Source organism: Ochotona princeps, chromosome 15 (genome assembly GCF_030435755.1).
Source record: "Ochotona princeps isolate mOchPri1 chromosome 15, mOchPri1.hap1, whole genome shotgun sequence".
Classification (NCBI taxonomy): domain Eukaryota; kingdom Metazoa; phylum Chordata; class Mammalia; order Lagomorpha; family Ochotonidae; genus Ochotona; species Ochotona princeps.
Genome location: NC_080846.1, coordinates 34,616,400 through 34,639,347, shown reverse-complemented (window position 1 = coordinate 34,639,347; position 22,948 = coordinate 34,616,400). Strand labels below are relative to the sequence as shown.

The window sequence follows — 22,948 nt, the reverse complement described above, 5'->3', positions numbered from 1 at the left end:
CTGGAATGTTGTTGACATGGAAAAATAATTTCATGTTATGTTGATCACTTTGTAAGGTCACTCATAATACAGCCACTTCTCTAAAGAGGTAGAATGGGGTTTGGTGAGGGGCAGTGGGAGAGTCGTTAACCATCTTCCATAATCTAGTCTCAGAAGAGATATTTAATCACTTTTCTACATTGTCATTTTTATATTTATTCATAAAAGGTAAACAAATTTCACATACCTCATAAGCATAGAGTGCAAAGCATGACAATAATTTCCACCCAACTCCCCTTTCTGCATATGCTCCCACCCTACTTCCACCTTTCTTTCTGTTTTTTTTTTTTCATTAAAAAAAAAATTTACAATGACACATCTTTGGTTTAATTTATAATCACATGCTTAACCCTATACTAGGTAAAATAGTCAACAAATAGTGTCTCTCTATCTATCTATCTGTTTTTAAATTCACCAAAACACAGCACTGTTCCCCATTCCCAAAGAATATAGACTGGAGCTATAAAAATAAAAATCTCAATAGGTCAATTTGGCTCGTGGATTGTATCTTTTGTACTCTGTATATTAACTGCCATGAATCATGATATTTGTCTATTGGGGAATGGCTTATTTCACTAGGTATAATGGTTTCCAGTTGCATTCATTTTGTTGCAAAATACAGGATTTTGTTCTTTTTATAGCTGAATGGTATTCTATAGCAACATGTAACACATTTTCTTTATCCAATCATCAGTTGATGGACACATGGATTGATTCCATATTTTAGCAATTATGAATTGTACTGCAATAAACATGGGAGTACAGGCAATTCTTTGATTGTGATTAGATTTAATTTGGGTTAATTCTGAAAATTGGGATTGCTGGGTCATATGATCTATTACCAGATTTCTGTGGAATCTCCAAGCTATTTTCCATAATGACTTCATCAGTCTACATTCCCACCACCAGGATATTAGGATAATGCCTCCCTCTTTTCTCAGCAATATGAAGGATTTATGCAAGGTCATAAATATTAGTTAGCTAGATCCTTACAGACTCTTTCCAAATCTTGTGTGATTTCTTCAGAAATTTTAAAGAATATTTTTTTTTCTGTGACTGGTTACAGCTTATTTTTTTCTCTTTTGTTCATCAATAGATTCTTGTTGAATTTCCGACAGTATGCTTACATGAAATGATAAAAGGAGAAACAAGGAGAGAGGTGTATGGGAATGGTTCATATTACTAGCACGTAATTTCCTTTTGAAATTTAAAGCAATTCTGAAATTAAAAATTTATAATATTTATTTCTTATACAAGGGATTTGGCACATGCATCTGGACGATAAAAGAATGAATGTAACTTAATATATGTTCTTCTCATATTACAGGGATACAGCTTACTATCAGGTAGAATCTTTAGTTACTTAGTTTTGGTGACTAGCTAAAATAATGTGTTATCTTGTAAATATGTCTAAGGTTTCAAGGGCTTTAGAGCAACAGAAGAATATTTCAGGTGCTTGGAAGGAATACTTTTTGAAACAGTTCTTAAGTAGAATTTACCTCTACCATTTTGAGAACAAATTATTCTGAACATCTTTCCATGTTTTGGGGACTGTTAAAAAAGATTATGTTTTTATTTGAAAGGCAGAATTACAGAGAGACAAGAAACAGAAAGGGAGGTTTTGCCCCTGTTGGTTCTCTCCACAAATAACTGCAGTTTTGGAGCTGAGCCAATTCAAAAGCAGGTATTAGAGCCCTCTTCTGGAGATCCACATGAAAGAAGGGACCCTAGGAATTGAACCATCCTCTGCTGTTTTCACAGGCCATAAGCAGGGAGCATTTTAGGAAGTGGTGCAGCCAGAACATAAATCGGTGCCCATGTTGAATGCTGGCACCACAGGCCGAGTTGTACCCTACTACTTCAAGGTGTTGGTCCCTTCTGGTGTTTTTTTTTTTTTTAATCATTGTATTTGTTGATAATCTGCAAAATCTAGTAAGCATCTGTGAAAGGCACTAGAATTTAAATAGAAAAAACATGTAGAATGAGAATGCACGGCTGTGTGTGAGTATGCCTGCAGTGACGACATGTAGCAGTATTCCCTGGATGGAGCAGACACTCTGGGTGGATAGCAAGAGAATTGCATTATATTTTTAACCTGAGGTATTATTATAACTTCTGTAATTCACACCAGGAGTATTTTGGGTCAGATTTTTATTTTTGCTCATGTTGCTGGATAATGACCTCCAAATATATCCACATCCTTTTTCTCATACTCTGTGACTAAGTTACACAGAAAAAGGGACTTTATAGACATGATGCAGTTGGAGTTCATGAGATGTAGAGATGATGCTGAATTACCTGGGTGGGTCCAATCAATCATAAATGTTCTTGTAAAATAGAGTCGAATTGGCTAGCTTTAGGAAAAGGAGAAGTAAATATGGTACCAGAGGCTGGAATGATGTTCTTTAAAGATGAAGCATGACCTAAGAAATGAGGACAGCCTCTCAAATTTGGAAAAGGCAAGGGAATGGATTCTCCCCTCGAACATCAAGAAGTGTTAGGGTTAGAGTTAGTCCTGTTAACTTCTTATGTTTATGTGATGACTTACAAAACTATAAAAGAATGATTCTGTGCTGTTACAAATCATGAATTTGTGGTAATTTTTTATGGTAGCAACAAGAAATTCATACACTCCTCGCTCCCTAGGATTCTAACCAGTTCACCTATGGTTAGGCTGCATAAACCTTGCAGGATGCACACCTTCTTGTGCAACCCAAATACACAGGAATGTGTGTGTGTGTGTGTGTGTGTGTGTGTGTGTGTGTTGAGTAGATAGTGACAACAACTTTTCTGCCCATGTCTAGAGATGCCAAACTTTTTTTTTAAAGATTTCTTTATTTTTATTGGCACGTCAGATATACAGAGAGGAGGAGAGACAGAAAGATCTTCATTGTGATGATTCACTCCCCAGGTGACCACAATGGCCGGAGCTTAGCCTGTTCGAAGCCAGAAGCCAGGAACTTCTTTTGGGTCTCCCATGTGGGTGTAGGGGCCCAAGTCTTTGGCCTGTCCCTGACTACTTTCCCAGGCCACAAGCAGGGAGCTGGATGAGAAGCTGGGCCGCTGAGATTAAAATAGGCACCTGGGTTGGTGAGGTGGCCTAGTGGCTAAGGTCCTCTGCTTGAACGCTCTGGGATCCCATATGGGCACTGGTTCTAATCCTGCCAGCCTCGCTTCCCATCTAGCACCCTGATTGTGGCCTGGAATAGCAACCAAGGACGACCCAAAGCCTTGGGACCGTGGAACTGCGTGGGAGGCCTGGAGGAAGTTCCTGGCTCCTGGCATCGAATTCGCACAGTACCGGCTGTTGGGGTGTGAGTCAGTGGATGAAAGATCTTCCTCTCTGTCTCTCCTCCTCTATATATATCTGACTTTGTTGTTTTAAGGTTTATTTTATTTTTATTACAACAACAACAAAAGTGGGTGCTCATATGGTATTCTAACACATGTAAAGAAAGGACTTGAGCCACTAGGCTACCATACTGGGCCCAATGCCAAACATTCTTAAGTGCAAATGTATTCTAATATACATAAAGATCTTTCTCATCCATATGACAATGAGATTGCATTGACAATATCAGTTGCTGTTTGAGAATGTGAACATGTTGGTCACTGAATGATTTCCATCTCAATATTGGATTACATATCGCTGTGGCACTATGGATTCATGATTGACATCATTTGGGAAATGGTGGGAGCAAAGGAATGAACACTTTGTCATTAAGATGGGACTTCAGATAGCCCTTGTTTGAATGGTGCTATATTTACCCGGTGTGTGTCAGCTGCTAGAGCCACACCTTTGGCTTTGCACATCAGCTGGGTGGGTATAGAAACACTAATATTTAAGACAGTTTTTGCTTAACAGCAGTTTCAATAAACAGTGTTCTGTGCAAGATAAGACCTGTTGGAATTTCCTGTTTGGACATTTTTGTTGCTAGAAATTAACCAAATTTCATGAGCACCGCAGTAACCTCAAAGGGTCAGTTTTCAAGGCATTTTTGAATTGTTACTTGGTCATATTGAATATCAATTACTTGTGGGCAGGAGAATAAATAATGATAAATGCTGTGGAAATATTCAGGAAAGGACAAATCTGAATATAAAAATAAAAACCTGTCAGTGAAATAAAGCATTAAAAATGTCCATTCTCTATTTTGATTTCTTTTTTGCTTGAGGGAATTGATTGGATAAATACTGGAAAATAAGACCAAATATAGAATATAAACTGAATAGTCATTGGCTCTAAATATCCAATTTTATGCTGTGCAGTAAGACTGCATTATGCTGCAGTCTGAATTATGCTCGTAGCATAACATCAGCACATGTTATACCCTGATTGCAGTCAGTTCCATTTCTAGTCATTTGATAGTATTTTGAGAATGTGATATTGATACTGCAAACATTGATTCACATCAAAATTCTCATAGCACCAACTAAAATGAATCTACTCAGAAAAAATAGAGGAATCATAAAATTCCATTGCTATTTTTTATTACCATTATGCACAACACTCATAGCTTCAAAAACTGAACTAAGAAATAGAAAATGAATTTTTAAATCCACTTGTGATTTAGAACTTGAATTTTTCTCAAATAAAAGTAGCAATATCATGGGAATTTTTTTGAAACTCCTTTCATTTCATATTATGCTTCCTTCTGAAAAATTTTCCTGTCTCAATGGTTGATAGTCTTGCTATTTGCTATTTTTTTTTCAAGCTCTCACCTCTCCCTCTGACTCTGTTCAACTCCTCCCTGTTGATATTTCTATAATGAGATGACATGCTTAATATTTAGCTACAGCCCATGCCAAACTTTTTTGAAAGTGTGAATTGGAGTTTAAAAGCTTGGTCATCTTCATTCCTATGAACTTTTCATGATTACCTTATAAGACTATTTATCCTTTTTGACCAAATACCTAAATTCAGTAAGGGAAAGATATGTAGTCCAAATCATCTTTATTAGAAATGTCTATAATTATAAGCATCTACTTTATAAACAGAAACTTATAGATATTGCATGAAACTCCATGTTCTTGTTTTCAGTCCACAAATAAATTCTGCCTTACACACTGACTTACCTATAGACCAAAAGGTCAAATTGCTTTAAGATGCAACAGAGTTGAAATTTTCAACAGATGGAAAAAAAAAAATCAGAAAATTTTGGAGGATGGGATTAGGGTTAAGAAGTTCCCAGAAGGAGCAAAACAGGGAGGCATAGGCTCAGAGGAAGGCAATAGAGGGGACAGAGGCCCCCAGTTCAGGCTGACTTAGCGGAGGAGGAGGCAAGGTAGAGCCAGGGCCAGGGGCGACTGCCCTGGGGGTGAAGCTACACCATCTCCTCCTCCACTTCTGCAGGAATTTTAGGATCTCAACATGTCAAAAAAAAAATCAAAGATTTATATCTCTGTCAGGGACTTAATAGCGTATAGCATGGTGAATGCCTGTTATTACATTTAGCTTTATGTACTCTGTGACCGTTGGTTATCTCTACTGTACACATGTGGGAAGTAATGTATTTGTATGTGAAATTCCATGAATAATTTCAGTGTCAATCACTGTATTGTCTCGCCTGATCTTATTTCTTGTCGAGATGGTATCATACATAAGTAGCTCTTCCAGTTGTAGCTTTAATGGGGAGATTATCACTGAAGAATCTTAATCTCCCGCTTGCTCATTCACTTAGTCCAAGGAAAACCAATAGCTTATACTCATTGATAATGCAGGTAGAAGCTAGCAACATGTATTGCTTTGCAGATTGTGATAATTTTAATAATTACTAATTAATATTAACATTTCAAGATCTTCTCAGATTATGCATTAGAACATATATTGCTTTATTTTTATATAAAGAACAACACACAACTTCCCCAAGGTCATGCAGCAAGTGTGCAAACAAGTCAGTTGTGATTACTAAAGTATTCTTACATGTGTTCTTTATTTTGCAAGCATGATACTGAACTAGGGAGATGGTGACTGCTCTCCTGTACATCATCTATTTAAATTTATAAATATAATTAAATATATATATATTGAAATATATATGTGGCAGAATGAAAGGGAGTGAGGGATGGAGAGAGAGAGGAAAAAGAAAAATCTTTCATCTGCTAGTCCACTCCCCCAATTGCTACACTGGCTTAGGCTGGTCAAGTCAAAACCAAGAAACCACAGATATATACATAGATGGCAGGAGTCAGAGTTTCTGATCCAACCAGTATTGTCTTCCTAGGAAGACTTCCTGGAGCTGGGTCATAAAGTGGCTGGGACTCAAAGCAGCACTCAAAAATAGGATGTTGACACTGTATCACATCAGCAGCCATAGTACTTCTGTTGAGTTAGAAAAGCTGTCAAATCTGTCAGATACTTATTGTTGCTATGAGATGACTCTTCCATATCCAAGTCTACCTTCCTGCTACTGTGAACCCTTGCAAAGAGCAAGTGTTGATACCTTGGGTCCTTGTACCCGTGTGGGATACCTTTACTGGCTCCTGGCTGTGGCTTTCGGGTGACTCAGCCCTTGCTCTTGTAGTCACTTTAGGAATGAACTAGCAGATGGAAAATCTCCTTCTACCCCTTCCTCCTCCCTCGCTCTCTCTCTCTCTCTCTTTCTCTGTCAATTAGTCAATTAAATTTTTAAAAGAGTTAAATGGCTAAGAAATGTTTTAAAAATGGGTCACACAAGAAGAAGAGCTCAATGGAAAAATTAGAACTTAAACTGACACTTGGAAAACCCTATCCTATACACTGCTGACACAATAATTCTCCTATTCTTTTTGTTTGACATTTCAAATGATATTTCAAAATCATAAATGGGTATAAAATATGAAATGTTACCTTTTGGCCAAATCTAATGTTATTAAATCTTATATCAATGGAATAATCAAAGATATTTATTTTTTCATCTGAGTACATCAGCCTCCATAAAGATTCTGCTTAAAATTTGCTTCACTTTCAAATATTGAACAAGTGTTTCTGTTTTTCTTCCCAGAACCATTAGGTGGCATGTGAAGTGGTCCTCCTCATTGTTTTCCCTCACTTCATTTTGTTCAAGAGAATGTAGTTGTTAAAAACCATTACATCTGGTCAGTGTGCTTGAGTTTCAGTGATAGCTGTGTTATCTCTGTCAAGTTATTTCAACTCTTACCAAGTTTCATTATCTTGAAAAGGGTAGAAGCAAAAAACAGTTAAGCAAGTCATAATGTCATTTAAGGATATAACAGAGCTCTTTTACATATTGTGTTGTATTCAATAAATGTTAGTTATTGTGCTACCTATCCAAGTTCACCACTAAAGTTATAAAGTGTGCACTTTAAAATATAGATTCTGGGCCTGGTGCAGTAGCCTAGCAGCTGAAGTCCTCACCTTGCATACCCAGGGATCCCATAGGGGCACCCATTCTAGTCCCGGCAGCTCCGCTTCCCATCCAGCTCTCTGTTTGTGGCCTGAGGACGACCCAAGGCCTTGGGACCTTGCACCCACATGGGAGAGCTGGATGAAGCTCTGGGTTGCTGGCATCAATTAGGCTGAGCCCCAGCCATTGGAGTCATTTGGGGAGTGAATCAGCAGATGGATGATCTTCCTCTCTCTCTCCTCCTCTCTGTGTATCTGATTTATATATATATAATATATATTATATATATTATATATATATTTATTATATATATTATATATATTATATATATTATATATATATATATATTATATATATATAATTCTGGGATATTTGCTTTGTGGTGCAGTGAGTTAAACTGCCCTCTACTATGCCATAATCCATGTTTGTGTTGGTTCAGGCATATCCACCTCCAACATGGCAATAGAGGACTCAAAATCTTAGCTCAGTGTCACTCATGGGAGTTCCACATGTAGTTACCTGATACTGGATTCATGCCGGCAAAGCCCTGTTGTGGTCGTTTGAGGAGTGATCCAGCAATGGAAGATCTGCCTCCTCTTTCTCCCTCTCCTTCGTTCCTTCCCTTCTTCCCTCTCTCTGTCCTTTCCTCCTTTTCCCTTTCTCCTTCTCTCCCTCTCTTCACTTCCCTGCCTAGTCTTGATTCCTCCCTGGCTCACTCCCTCCCCATCTCCCTGCACTATTCCTTCCCCACACTCTCCTTTCCTCCCTTTTCCTTTTGTTTCTCTTTCCTCTCTCCTTCTCTCGCCCTGCCTCTCCCACCTCCCTCTCCTTCCCCCCTCCTTCCTCCCTCTTCTTCATCTCTCTTGTTTTCTCCCTGTCTCCCTCTCCTTTTCTCCCTAAGCCTTCCCTGCCCTCCTCCTCTCTCCCTCTCTGCTCCATCCCTCTCTCCCTGTCTCACCCTCCTTGTCTCTCTGCCTTGCCCCTCCCTCTCTTGCGCCTGAACTCTCCCTGCTCTGCCTCTCAATCTGCTGCCCTCCTTCCTTCTCTTTCACTATCTCCTTGTTGCCTCTTCTTCTCTCTCCCTCCCTTTTACCTCCCTCTGTCTCCTTATCTTATTTTCTATTTCTTCCTTCTTCCCTCTTTTTCTTCCTCTTTTTTTCCTCTCTCCCCTCTCTCCGTTCAAATATATCTTTAAATAAACAGAATGATTAAAATTTTGAAAACCTGACAGCTCAAATTTATTGTCAGCCTAAATTTACCACTGTAATCTCTGCATCTGAGCATTTTAGCACCTATTTCCTCTGCATTCTTCCTCATATTGTTGCACAGAATTTCAGTTTCTAAACTAAAAAAATCACAGTCTATCGTAGCCTCCAGGTTACATATCTCGGGTTTACCGTACTGGTAATGTATACAGCATATGTTTGTTGACTAGATGGTCTTTGTCATTTTGACTGCCTACTAGGCTGAAAGCAATGAAAGCTGTGGCTTGGATTCATGGATCATACCTTGCTAGGAACTGCAGTGCTTCAGTCATAATCCATACCATTAGTTTTTTTTTAAGAAATTAATTTAAAATGTGTATTTGAGAAAAATTTTCTCAAAGTAATTGTGTAAAAGACATTTCCCATAAAAAACATGACAACAGGATTCCTTGTGACTTACACAGGATAGGTTTATAATGTTGATTTGTGTGTTTCTTGCTTCATTTCTGCCTCCTAGGAAATTTAACCTGCAAAGTTGCCAAGGAAACACTAATAGATTAAGTCTGGTAAAGGGGAAAATGTCTCATTAGTAAACTCAGCTTCCTTACTTGAAGTATTGCTTCAAGGAGCTAGGCTCTGTCCATTACACATTACATTTAAAACTGATTTTTTAAAAAAGTATCTCATTCTATTACTCATTTTCAGCACTCTGAATTTATAAGATATTATGGAAAATAAATACTGATTTTGTAGTTTAATGCATGCGAATTGCTTATAAATTATAGACTCTTGTGTTTGGTAAAGTTTCCAAGCATAGAACGACACATTGTACAAGGAATAATATCAGGCTATTAATCTCAAAATTACTGAGGCATTTTCGAAGACAAATTTATTATTTATTTTTATAAAATCATTTGTATTTTCTTCTTAAAGCAGGACCCATGGGTATGTAAAATGTATTGTTTCAAGATGAGAAGAGGCAGAATCCAGGGCTCTTTTCCCTTCGGGAGATTTCTCATTATTCGTGTATTGCAGAGCAGAAAGTATTTTGGGATTGGGGTTAGGACAGTTGGGACTTCAATGGTTTTTTTCAATCACTTACTAGCTGTGTGAAAGTGGGCAAGTCATTCATTAGTTAGTTCACTCAGCCAATTTTTTTAAAAAAGGATTTATTATGCAAACATTATTGCCTTGAGTCACACTTTATAAATGACATATTAATTTTTTTAAAAAATGATATTTTATCAGATACTCTCAACTTTCTGTGTATGAAAAATGTTGTAACATGCTTTGTTCATCCATTCAACAGATATTTGTTTAGCTCTCTGAGTGGAGAGTGTTTCTAAAGGCTAATGATTTGTGTGTACCTCTTTAGAGTTTGGACGCTATTTTTGCACTTAATTTAGGTTTAGGAATGGTAACAACTTTTCATCTCCTTCTAATCTCTGTTTTATCATTCCTCCCGATCCGTTAAATTATCTACACCCCTGTAAGTAATCAGTTTGTTAAAACGTCATATAAAAGTCTTATGCTTGATGCATTTTTCCAGGTGGAACCTTGACATATTTAAATAGAGAAGGCCTTTCTGAATATTTATCAGTTACACTGAGAATTAAATGAAGTGAGAGAATTACAAAGCAGGGTATGAAGGGAATAGATGTTTTAAGCAGTAGGAAAAGACAAGTGCAAAAGTAAGAAGCATACCTGAACTGTTTGTTCTTCTTGCCACTGATGCTCAATTGTTTGTTCTTTGTTTTTGTTTGGATAAATAACTGAACCCATGTAATTGAAATGGTCTAATAGAGGAGAAACTGACAATAGTTGGGACTGAACATTTCAGAATGTAGTTTTTTTTTGGTAAAGATTTTATTTAGTTCTATGGGAAAGTCAAATTTACTGAAGGATGGAGACAGAAAGATCTTCTGTTCACTGACCCATTCCTCAACTGGCCGCAATAGCTGGAACTGAGCTGACCATCCTGAGCCCCAGGATGTAGTTTTAAGGTGGCATTTTGTAGTATAATAGATACATCTTTCAGGGGTTTTAGAAGAGAAAGTAATCTGATTTAACTTATGCTTTGAATGAGGAGGGCAATATATAGAGGAGAGGCTGATAAGAACTAGACAACAACCATGAATCTAATTCTGTAATTTAAGGAAGAGACACTGCTGAGATCGCTTAAGAGATTGTGATTATAGTAAAAGAGTTGATGAGAAGTTTTATGGTAGACTTGGTAGTATTAGCTGATGGTTTGGAACCAGAGCCACTGGGTTAATGGTGGTGATGTTTCCCAGAAATTTACTTTGCTAAAGAATTTAATTTGTTGTAGAAGTTAATGTGGCAATCAAGAGTTTTATTTTACTTTATTAAGCTTATGGTTAGTATGTTTATGTGGGGTTTTGGCAATATCATGGAAATCTTGAGATAACGTGAAGGGAAATGTGATGCCAAAACATTGCCAATTAGGTTCGAGTAACATGTTATTGACAAGTCCAACAAGAGGATTTGCAGTGATGCAGTGCAGACAACAGGCTACATCGAAAAAAATAAATAAATAATAAAAAAAAAAAGCTCAAAGAGGAAGGTTTGAAGAATTTCCTATAAAGGGACTAAGAGAAATGCTTAATTTGTGTGTCACAAATATAATGAATTTCATAAACTTCTGTAGAAACTTAACTATCTCATCAAATATTTTTAAAACTTTTAAACAAATTTTAAGTATAACCATTAAATAATTTGTTTTCATATTGATTCCACTGATACTGGTAGCTCTTTTAAATATTAATGAACCCTGATATACTCTACTTGAAATGATAATTTTCCTATGAAATCCCTAATACAGTCCTAAGAAATGCATGCAATAGTCTGTCTAGGGTTGATGTGAGAAAACACTAGACCAAGTGGCTTATACAATTGAAATATATTTTCTCTTACTTCTGGAGACAGAATTCCGAATTCACTGTATTAATAGTTTTGTTTTCTTCTGAGATCTCTCTCCTTGATTTTGGAGATGGTGTCTTCTTGCTGTGTCTTCCTGTTATCCTTTGTGATTTTTTTTTATATCTCTGATGGCTCCTGTTCTTATAATGCCTCCAGTCATATTGAACTAAAAGACTTAATTACACCCTTCTTGGCCTTAACTCTAAATTTGGTTACTCACTAGAGTACTGGAGATTAATGGTTGTATTTTGGGGATAATTCTCCTGTAACAAAGCATAAATCTGGGCAGGTATTGTGGTACAACACATGAAGCCACCATTTGGAATTCCTGCACCCCATGTTTGCACTCTGATTCGAGCCCCAGCTATTCTTCCTCAGACTGGCTGTTTTGCTAATGTGCTTTGGAAAGCAATATATGATGCCCCCCAGGTATTTGGGTCCCTGCCACCCATATCAGAGATCGGACTAGAGTTTTGGTGGTCTTCTGGTTTCACTCTGGTACAATGCCAGCTGTTGTAAACACTTAGATGGTGAACAGAAGATAGAATAATCTTTTGTTTATTCTCTTTCTCTTTTCCTGTCCCTTTCCCCCTCTCTGTCTTGCTCCCTTTCACATAAACGAATAAATCATTAAAATATCTAATCTGAAAATTTTAAATGCCCATAATTTGTAACAATTATAATGTTTCAAGTATCACCATATATATAAAGTGACTCTGAATAATAAAATTGAAAACAGACCATTCTAGGTGTCAGGTTTAGAGAGGTTTATAATCTTGTATGATGTGATGTTAGCTTCATGTGACTGTCTCCTGTTGTGTTGTATTTGACACCCAAGCTATTTTTTCATCTTTTCCTCTACTGTGTTATGTTGGTCCTTCTCTTCAGTAACAGTAATGGTCTAGTAGTAGCTCTGAGAGAGGCTTCAAATCATAATATTCTTTTCTCAATTGTACACAGAAAAGTTACAGCAATTGCATATAACCCCTTTAATCCTCAAGTTTTTAATTATAGTACTATTTCAACAGAAATGGCGTGCCTAGGTGCGTGCACACACACATTCTTGGACAAAATTGACACATTTTCATACTGAATACAAAGAAGTGAGTTTCATAACCTGTGCAACAATTATTTTTGATAGAAAGGCGCAAAGCATTTCAAACAAAGGGTTACATTACAATTTTGACAGTAGGTTGTCAGTTTTGCCATCCTTTTGTTTATTGATAATAAGGCTTTTCTTGTCAAACCTGATGCCGTTTTGGATAGTAGCAGCTCTGGGAGTGTAGCTGCAGTTTCTTCTTACTGATGATTGCTCAAATGCATCATTTTAGGGAAAAACAAGTGTACTTAAAATGTCTCATTTGAAACCCAATGAATGAATGAGAGCAGAGCTTTTTTGTCTTTGTTCACAAATTTATGAATAAACCATGGATTTTTGATAAAAATATCAGCTATTTGAATGAACAAAGACAAATGCCATTTTCATTTCTAATAGAAGTAGAATATTTGGAAACCAACCAGTTGAGTTTATCACACCATTGTTGAAATGATTATAGATAACCAGTAGTTTTCATTATAGCAGAATAATTCTACCCATTATTTCTTTTTTCATTGAACTTATTCAAATGACTGCACTATATTATAGTTCATTCTAACCATTACACAACTATCTAATCCTTCCTTAAAGAAAACTATTATCAAATTTTTAGTCACAAAACTTTTTCTTTTGTCATCAATGTTGTTAGGTACAGAGGACACTTGGTCTGTTTCCCTCATGCTTGTAGCCTGAAGTTGAATATTTTGTAGGTACCAAAAAGTATACACAATTAACAGCAAATAGATTGTTGGAAAATAGTGGAGTGTGATAATGCACTCATTACTACTGTACTGCCTGAGAGTCTCACTCTGTCCACGGCTCTGACGCTGACCACCTCGCAATTCTTGGAACACAGCCTTCCTGAGCCCGAGGAAATGTGACACATGGGCCAGTCCTGTCTTACCAGGTTTCTTTCTAGGAACAGAGACTATTTAGCTTGTTTCAAGGATTGCCTGTTAACCTCACTTAATTATTTTGCATCTGTGAGAGTCAAGAAAAACATCTGTTACCTGAGTTTTCAAAAAGATTTGTTTGTTTTGAAAAGGAGAGAGACCCTTCATCTGATAATTCTCTCCCCGGTGGCTGAAATAGCCACAGTTTGACCCTGGAACTGTACACAGCTGTCCCACCTGAGTCATAGAAACAAAAGAATTTGAGCTATCCGCTAGCATTCCCTAGGCACACTGGCAGCGAGCTGGGTGAGAAGCACAGTAGCTGGCATTGAACTGGCACTGAAGTATGGCATATGGGCATGCCAACAGGCGGCTTAACATGCGTGCTACAAATTGTCCCTAATTAACTGGTTTTTAAAAAAAGTAAAATCGACTATATAATTACTAAGTTTCATTCTGTATAAATGATAGTAACCCATAGAATATAAGATATGTAATGCTGATATTAAGTAAATCAGTTTCTGAAAAACAACTTGAAACAGGTGCTACTTTGGTGTGTTGCACTTCTGTAGACCGAGGTGCCAAGGAGTCATTGAACACAATGGGTTTATCAGTTATTACATAGGCAGCAGAAGGAAGGCCATTATCGTTTTAGGGCCAACTTTAGGGTGAGAAAAAAGAGGTATTTAGGGCAAAAACTATGCAGACACTCAGAAGATAATACAAGTGCAGGATTAGCCCTGTGTGCCCTTTAGAATCGGTGCCGCCTTATGTTTTGCCTCATGCCTGTTTGATTCAGTCTAATTATGGTGGTCCCAAGTTTCGTGAGGTAGCACTGAACATTAATGGCCAGTTGACAAGCAGTAAGAATGTGAAATATTCTGTTCAGGAGAAGCTTTCCATACCACACTGACAGTTTTACATCCTCCAGGTGGATCTGGATAAATGTTGAGGGATGAAGTAGGAAGTCTCATTCTCTTCCAATAAATAGCTGTGCGCAAGCTTCTCCTAAGTTTTCTACAACTTCTACATCCTAGGAATTTCACAAGACATTGCACCAGGACTCTTGTCAGATTGTGATTGAATCATGCCTGCACAATCAATATGGTACCATCTCTAGGTGGCAACCATTTGGGGAGAAAAACCAATAAATGGAAGATCTATCTTTCTCTCCCCTTTTCCTTTCATTCCCTTCCTTTCTCCCTTCTTCCCTTACTCTCTCCTCTCCTCCCTCCCTCCTGTTCTGCTTTTCAAGGTAATACTTTTAAAACGAAAAATGTTAAGCCCCCCAATAAAGATAATTGACTCATTTTCAGCTTTCATTTAACAGCTCTGTGATAAAGCATTTATTCAGATCTCCTTCATAGATTTATTTATTTTACACATTAATTCTACAATATGAATGCATTCATGCACACTTATGTTCATTATTCACACATGACAAAATCCTTTTTGCATCAAGTGATAAGCCATGTTTAACTTGGGCTTCTGCCCAAGTAGGACACGCTTTTCCAACATACACTCGAAACAGAGCATGGACTCAGAAATGTTTACAATTGAATGAGCAAAGAGGAAAAGGTTATACACTCCTTGGTGTCATGGGTTCAGTTAACCTTTAATTCAGTTAAAAAGCTCAATAATCAATGCATTTAAAAATTTATTTTGTAAATTCTTTTGCTCGATTTGTCTCAGTTGATAGCCATCATGAAAAGCTTATTATTAAAAAATTAAAGGTAACACAAGTTATCTAAGGTAGCAAGAAATCTTGTTGGCATAATTTCAAAAATGTGATATAAAGCACCAACTAAATTGCTAAATATTTTTTAAAAAATATTTATTGATTTTATTGGAAAATCAGATAATACAGAGAGGAGGAGAGATGATGCTCTTCCATCTGCTGACTCACACCCCAAGTGGCTGCAGCGGCAGAGCTGAGCTGATCTAAAGCCAGGAGCCAGGAGCGTCTTCTGGGTTTCTCAAGTGGGTGCAGGGTCCCAAGGCTTTGGGCCATCCTCGGCTGCCTTCCCAGGTCACAAGCAGGAAGCTGGTGCCACTGGGATTAAAACAGCACCTGTATGGGATCCCGGCGCATGCAAGGCGAGGACCTTACCCTCCAGGCTACCACCCCTAGCCCTGCTAAAATATTTTTAAACTGAATAAATGTATATGTTCCACAATGTTGTTAGGAATTATGTTTCTAATGTAATGAATATTTATGTCTTTGTCTATAAAACATGACATTTATTAACTCACAGTGTACTTGGAAATGAATTTTTATATAAAGAGAACTTTTAGCTAGCGTTATAACTGGGTACTATCAAGCAGTGCAGTTTTACTCTCTGTTAATACGATGTTTTAGCCATTTTGTTACCTAATATGTTTGCTTTATGCTATTCTAGAGATATTTTAAAAATATATTTTATCATTGCATTTGATAGTCTCATTGGATTTGTATTCCATTAAGTAACTACAAAAGGGCATCGGACAGTTCTTGGCTGATGAAATCAAAAGATACAGTTTGGTGCCCAAAAATGTTTGAAATATTTGCAATGGAAGATATTCAAGATTTGGAAAAGGACAATTCTATGTATGAATTTCAAAAAAAAGTTTAAAGAATCTTAAAATTCCATTTTCCGTGAACTTTGGAAGTACTGTAGAAATATGCTTTCTTTTCTACTTACACTGCTCAGGAACATAATTTATTTAGGTGAGTTAATAGAAAAATTGAAAAGCATGTAAGATGAAATCCTTTCAGCAGTGTGATTCTTGATGCTACTCGGGATGTGGCAGTGCAGTTTCCTGAGGATGACAGAGAGGGCCTTTCAGAGAAGTTGAGGATATTCTAATTTGTGGCATTTTGGCTTTTGCAAGCCAGAAGCCTGTCCTAAAGTGAGTTGCATGTAGAAATCACCTTGTCTCAAATATGCTTCAAATTACATAATCAAGGTTTTGAGCTCCATCTTAACGGTTCCAGGACTTGTGGATTTATGTTACTTTGATTCTCTGACAACCTTCTACAACATTGAAACCAATTTGTATGGGCCTTCGTGAGACTCGAATCTGGCTAAAGGGAAGATTCCTCAAAAGAATGGTAGACAGAGGAATATTGTTTGTGTAAATATAATATTCATTAGGGAGAAGACAGCTTAATAACTTTTTAATAAATATCCTTTGTGGTTTCTTTACTCTTAATAGATCCTTAATAGAAAGTGAATGAAGAAATTCACTGTTGAAATAATCTAGGTTAGTTTCTTCGGAAGGAAGCATTTATACTAAGAAACTTTTTCCCTGTTACTTTAATGTTCACAACATACATTCATCTCAGCTTCATCTTATATTGGTAAGATTCATCGTTCTTAAAATACCAAGAGGAAATTATGTAATTAAGGTCCAAGGCAATTATTGACATAAGTCTTGCTATTGACAGGGTATTTATTGGCTTATTCTCTAAAAAAACGGTGTTTGATTTTCATTTATTTCATTGTTGATCGTTATTTTTTTCCTTCTAGCAATTATATTTACTCAGGATTCTTATTCATATCCCTTCAATTTGATCCAAACAGATAAGAGGCAATCAGGAACACTAGCAAGGGCCATTTCAGAACAAAAAAAGGGCAGTGTTTCGCTGTATCTTGAATCTCTTCCACTGTTTTGTTTGCTTTTCATTTGGGAGAGATAGGAGGTAGCTTAAAAGTTAAATCAGTTGCAAGTATTAGAAACATTTGATATTGCTCTTTTAAATCTGGTATTCTGTTTTCTCACAGCCTGTTCTACGGTTTACCTTTTTATTTATCATGATTAACACCTATAACCATTACTCTTGACCTTCTGTATTTTCTGATTAAAAATTAGAAATCTAACTTATTAGAAATAAGCAAATCCATCTATATCTCTTTATAGATTCATCTTGTGTGCATGTTAATACAGTGGGCCTTATAAAATTAAGCATTTCTTAGAATAAGCTTTTTCCAGGGGATTCATATTGTTAATATCTTACATTATAATCATAAAATTTCCTTCACTATGTTCTACCTTTAGCTCATTAAAGATGAACTCTGCATTTCCACTTAGTCATTTTCTTGGCACATTTAAGAGCATTTTAAAGATATGTATCTATATATGTATTTAGATGTATCTGTCTGTGCCTAAATCTGTTTCTGTCCACACATTTATACACTTTACAGACATTGGAGAAAATATCTAGGTACAGGCTATTTGTATAGTACAGTGTGAGACTTTCTACAAAAATAATCGAGAGCACCTGAAGTACCCTGACATTGCAGCTAAAGAAAACAGCACAGTGTGGGTTTGGGGAATGCTTCATGCTATTGAGTGGCATTTTACAATCAACACCTTTCCCCTTTTCAGGATCTCGAATCCCTAACAGGAGGGCTGACTGGTTCTAAGGGGGCTGATCCGCCGGTAAGTTAGACTCTTCATTAAACTTAACTGTTGATGAATTAAATTTTATATTCAACAGATCACCAGTCAATTGTTTGTATACAAATTTGTCATGCATAGTTTTTTTGGAAGTATGATCCATAGGGACTAATACAAAAGTGTAAATTGTCTTGGAGGTTTGATCTGGTGTTTGAAAAAGTTTTAATAGTTTATAAAATTCATATGCATTTGTTGACACAAAAATTAGGAAGAAAAAAATTAATGAAATGTGTCAGTGGTTTATATTTTACTAAAGTAAATGTTCTTGAGTGTAGGAATTGGATTGTGACTTGATTTTCAGTTCCTGAAAAACATTAATTCATTGATCCTTGATGTTGCTTCTTTCTTACTTAATCTGTTAAGATTCTAAAAATATGGTAAAGTGCTCTAAATTTTTAGCAATTGTGATTTTAAGCAATAAGAACAGTTTGATGGGTTACCTTTAGACCATCTTACCTAATTTGTTGATGTTTAATTTCAAAAAATCTTGGTGAGTAAAACGTTTCTGACTATAGGCTTGACAATTCATGGTATATATCTGAAAAAAAAAAACACCTAATATATGCATTTTGTGATTTTGAGGTTTATCTAGTATGGTAACATTTAATGAGGAACTCACAGAATCCAATATTACCGACTTTATATGTTCTTCACTCAGACATCTAAGTGAAGTAAGTCACTCTATTAAATTACCAACGAGATGCTGAAAAGCTAACTTTTAATTGCAGCTTTCTCCCCGTCTCACTCTGATATCTTATGGTGCTACATAATCTTCATCAGATTGCTTCTGAAGCACCGATACACAGTATATTGTAGTTTTTCACTTCTTTTATTTTCATTGTTTGAATTTTAGGGGAAAATGTGTTGGCTTTAGATACTTGCTAATATTTATCCGCTAAATCTATTACAGTGCAGCAGAAGGCAAAATGAAAAATGGGATTCAATTCAAAAAGTATGTTGCTAGGATTTATGGCCAGGCTTATGCTGAAGTGTTGTAGGTAACTGTATACATGGTATAGTTTCATCCTGCTACCTTTGCACAGTGCTTTCATAAAAATTCAATCCATATCAGAAGAGTAAATCGATATTTAAAATACTTCCCTCTTCCCTCAACTGGCCACTGACTTATGAAACAATTCTACTATTAGAGATATGTTGGTTTTACAAGTTAATGTCCCATGTTCAACATAATGTCAACTTTTCTCTCTTGTAACTGGTGAGGAAAAAATGCATACATTATTTCCATGTTAAAATGAATTAGTTTATCTTACACCTTAATGAAACATGTTTCCAAACATGGAAGATGAAGAGAGCTTGTGTTCCAGATAATAAAAGAAAACTTTTTCAGGGGGGACAAAAGGGTCACAGAAAGGAAAGATGGTGTCTTGAAGCAGGACTTCATTGCCAGTAGGTAAAAATGAAAAGCATTATGTGTGCAAGTCTCCTCTTGAACACACGTACAGACAGGCGTGTGTCTGTGTGTGTGTAAGTGTATGTGTGCATTTAATTATTTCCTTAGACACATGGAGAATATTGTAAAGGCAGGGATTCTTTCTTCACCAAGGTCTGTGATTGTGGGTGTTTAAAGCACTGCTTGAACCTTCTGAAGTTAAATGACTGTGATTCATGCTTTTGATAGGGTAGAAAACATCATGGGGGTTTCAAAGTACATATAGCTAAAACGATCGAGGGACTTCTATGAATAATCTATAAATTCTATGAACAATCTGGAAACTTATTACTACAAATTTAGTGTCTTGTGTTTTTAAAGTTATTCAGAGATTTTGACATGAAGGCTTTTTTCTGTTTTGTTTGCTGTGAAGCTTGCATAAATCACTCTAAATATGAAGGTAAAATGACAATGGTATCCTATGGTAACTTCAGTTACTTAAAAATAAAGCTTTGAATGAGGCTGTTGAATTTGCCTCCAAGTTAGAATTCTAAATCGTATTAAATCAAACGTAATCTAAATCCATTGTATGTTTATTCCTTTCCTTTTTCTTACCAAAGGCTTTTGGAATCATTACCCATTTCTAAAGATATCTTCTGGAGAAATCTTTGCAGTGTAATATTAAAGCTGTTGTATCATGAATCTGTCTTTGGTAACAAAGTCTAAGCCTTACAATTTTTTTAATTAACTGAACATAATAGAAAAATAGCTGGATAAATATCTTTCACGTGGTTTCATAGCTATGAAGTGATTTCTTCATCAGTGCTAGAGAAATCTCAAAGATATCTTGATATGAGCAGCATATTTAAAAATCACAAATGTTGCTCTGAGCATACACAAATATTCCTGAAACATTAGAAATAAGAGAATATGTATTTTAAAAAATGAGGCATTGTTGATTTGAGTTTATGGCTTTTCATTCAAGGGGACGTATAATAATTGTGCAATAGAAACTACCATAACCAGTTGTGAAGATGCAGTATGTATCTCTACTTCCAAACTAAAGATGAATTCCCAAAGAAACTGTTAAATATGTGTTGACAATAGAACGCTGGACTCTGTCATTGTCCATACCTATACCTACAATGTAAAGTTACACTTAAATAGCAGAATGACAGACATGTAACTCATGAAATACTGTACTATTGTAATAATGTGAGGGAAATCAGTGAGGGGAGAGAATTTGGGGAAAGAGGAGGGGAAACTCCAGAGCCTATGGAACCGCATTAAAAAATAACAATAATAAAGTAATATTTTAAAACGTGAGGCTTGCCTGGTTCAAAGATTGTGTCAAATCTGCAATATTGTTACAAGTAATTTGAGTAACTGATAAGAAACTTTATGAATATTTTACATTAATGTTTTTAATAATAAATGCTAACTGAATCTTTAATAAAAAGAGAATTGCTCACTCATGACTTTTTTTTTTCTATTTGGGAAATACATACAGTGAAAGATGTGGATTCTCTGGTACACTGCTCCAATGCCCTTAATGGCCAGCACAGGTTAGGGCAGGCCAGAGCCAGGAGCCAGGGATTCAGTCCAGGTCTCCCACAAGGCTAAGGCCCCAAGTATTTATGCCATCATCTGTTTCCTCATCAGGTATGCATTACCTGAAAGCTGGAATTGGGAGTAGAACAGGAATCTAAATTCTGACAGTCCAATATAGTATGGGGGGTGTTTTAAGTGGTTTTATGATGAAGTCAAGCACGAGCCCTTCATTTATGATTTTTCAGGGACCATTCAAGGAGTTTCGCAGTGAGTTTCTTCCTGTGAGGATTTTAAGAGGCATATTCTGAAATTGTTCAGAAAGTGGAAGTGAATTGTGTGCAAATATACCTTGCAGATCATTCTAAGCCATATAGTTATCCTGGAAACACACCTGTTTCATTGTAACATGTAATGGTCAAATATATGTTGTTTTGTTTGGTCTTGTTATGATTTCTTTTTGTTTGTTTGTTTTAGAGAACTGCAGCTAGAGTTTAAATTAAATCTACTTCATTGCTTCTCCCAGAAATGAGTGCAATACCACCAATGGGTCATTCAGCTGTTTCCCTGCTGTTCTTTCTATTTTGCTAGGTAGTAATACAATCTATAAATTTTCTCTCTATAAAACTCAGTGTTTTGAAGTCTCCAAGGTTTATTTTTCAAAATACTTATGGTGCTCATTGTTTCTGAAGTGTTAGGCATAAGTGAATACTCACCTGCTTCCTGTCCTTGGACTGGAAAGGCAGCTTGTCCTCAGCATGCTTCTCTTCTAGGATTATTTCTCACAGAGGAAGCAGAATTGTACTTTCTATATTGTTAGGCTTTCAGTTCTTATTTTTTTTAATTCTTTTTTTTAATTCATTAATTACATTGTATTATGTGATACAGTTTCATAGGTACTTGGGTTCTCCCCACCCCTCTCCAAACCCTCCCACCATGGTGGATTCCTCCACCTTGTTGCATAACCACAGCTCAAGTTCAGTTGAGATGCCCCCATTGCAAGCGTATACCAAACATAGAGTCCAGCATCTTATTGTCCAGTCAAGTTCAACGGCTTCTTAGGTATACCCTCTCTGGTCTGAAGACAGAGCCAGCAGAGTATCATCCCGATCAATTAAAAGCTCCAACATACCATCAGCAAAAATTTACATCATTATGGAATTAATTGACATAGTAATGAGTAACCAATATGTTAAAAGTAAATGCGAGTTCTTAACCACCTTCTGTGACCACCTCATTGACATTTCAATTTTAGTTTATACACAACATATAACATACATAACATGTTATACATAACATCATATCATAGCTAGAACCATCCTGAAGAACAGGAAGTTAGCAGGGGGAATCACAGTTCCGGACCTTTGGACATACTATAGGGCAGTGGTTATCAAAACAGCCTGGTACTGGCACAAAGATAGAGAGGAGGAAGATCAATGGAGAAGAATAGAAACACCAGAAGGGAACCCACACAGATACAGCCAAATAATCTTTGACAAAAAGACAAACGACAATCCAGGCAAATGGGAAGGTCTGTTCAATAAATGCTGTTGGGACAACTGGTTGATAGCCTGCAAAAACAAAAATATAGACCCACATCTCTCACCATACACTAAGATCAAATCTAAATGGATAACAGATCTAAACCTACAACCAGAAACCTTCAAACTTTTGGAAGAAAATGTTGGAAATACTCTGCAAGATCTAGGGGTAGGTCCCTACTTCCTAAGAAGGACACCAAAAGCAATAGAAATCAAGACCAGAATACACAAATGGGACCTCATCAAACTAAGAAGCTTCTGTACAGCAAGGGACATAAAAAAAGCAACCCACAGAATGGGAGAAGATCTTCACGCACTACGTAGGTGATAGAGGGCTAATCTCCAGAATATACAAAGAGCTACAAAACAACCAAAATGTCAAAACAAACAAGCCACTCAAGAAATGGGCACGGGAAATGGGCAGACACTTCATAAAGGAACAAACCCAAATGGCAAATAAACATATGAAAAAATGCTTAAGTTCCCTGGCAATAAGGGAAATCCAAATTA

The 22,948-nt window shown here is 36.5% G+C and overlaps 1 protein-coding gene across 4 annotated transcripts in view; it reads left to right on the top strand.

The window, feature by feature from the left end:
- Positions 1-22,948, top strand: part of PPFIA2 (PTPRF interacting protein alpha 2) — a 393,655-nt gene that overhangs the window by 41,396 nt on the left and 329,311 nt on the right. For all 4 annotated transcript variants that reach the window (XM_058673335.1, XM_058673333.1, XM_058673332.1 and 1 more), the window contains exon 2: positions 17,888-17,941. In XM_058673335.1, the coding sequence (XP_058529318.1) occupies positions 17,888-17,941 (54 nt within the window). The remainder of the gene's footprint in view (positions 1-17,887; positions 17,942-22,948) is intronic.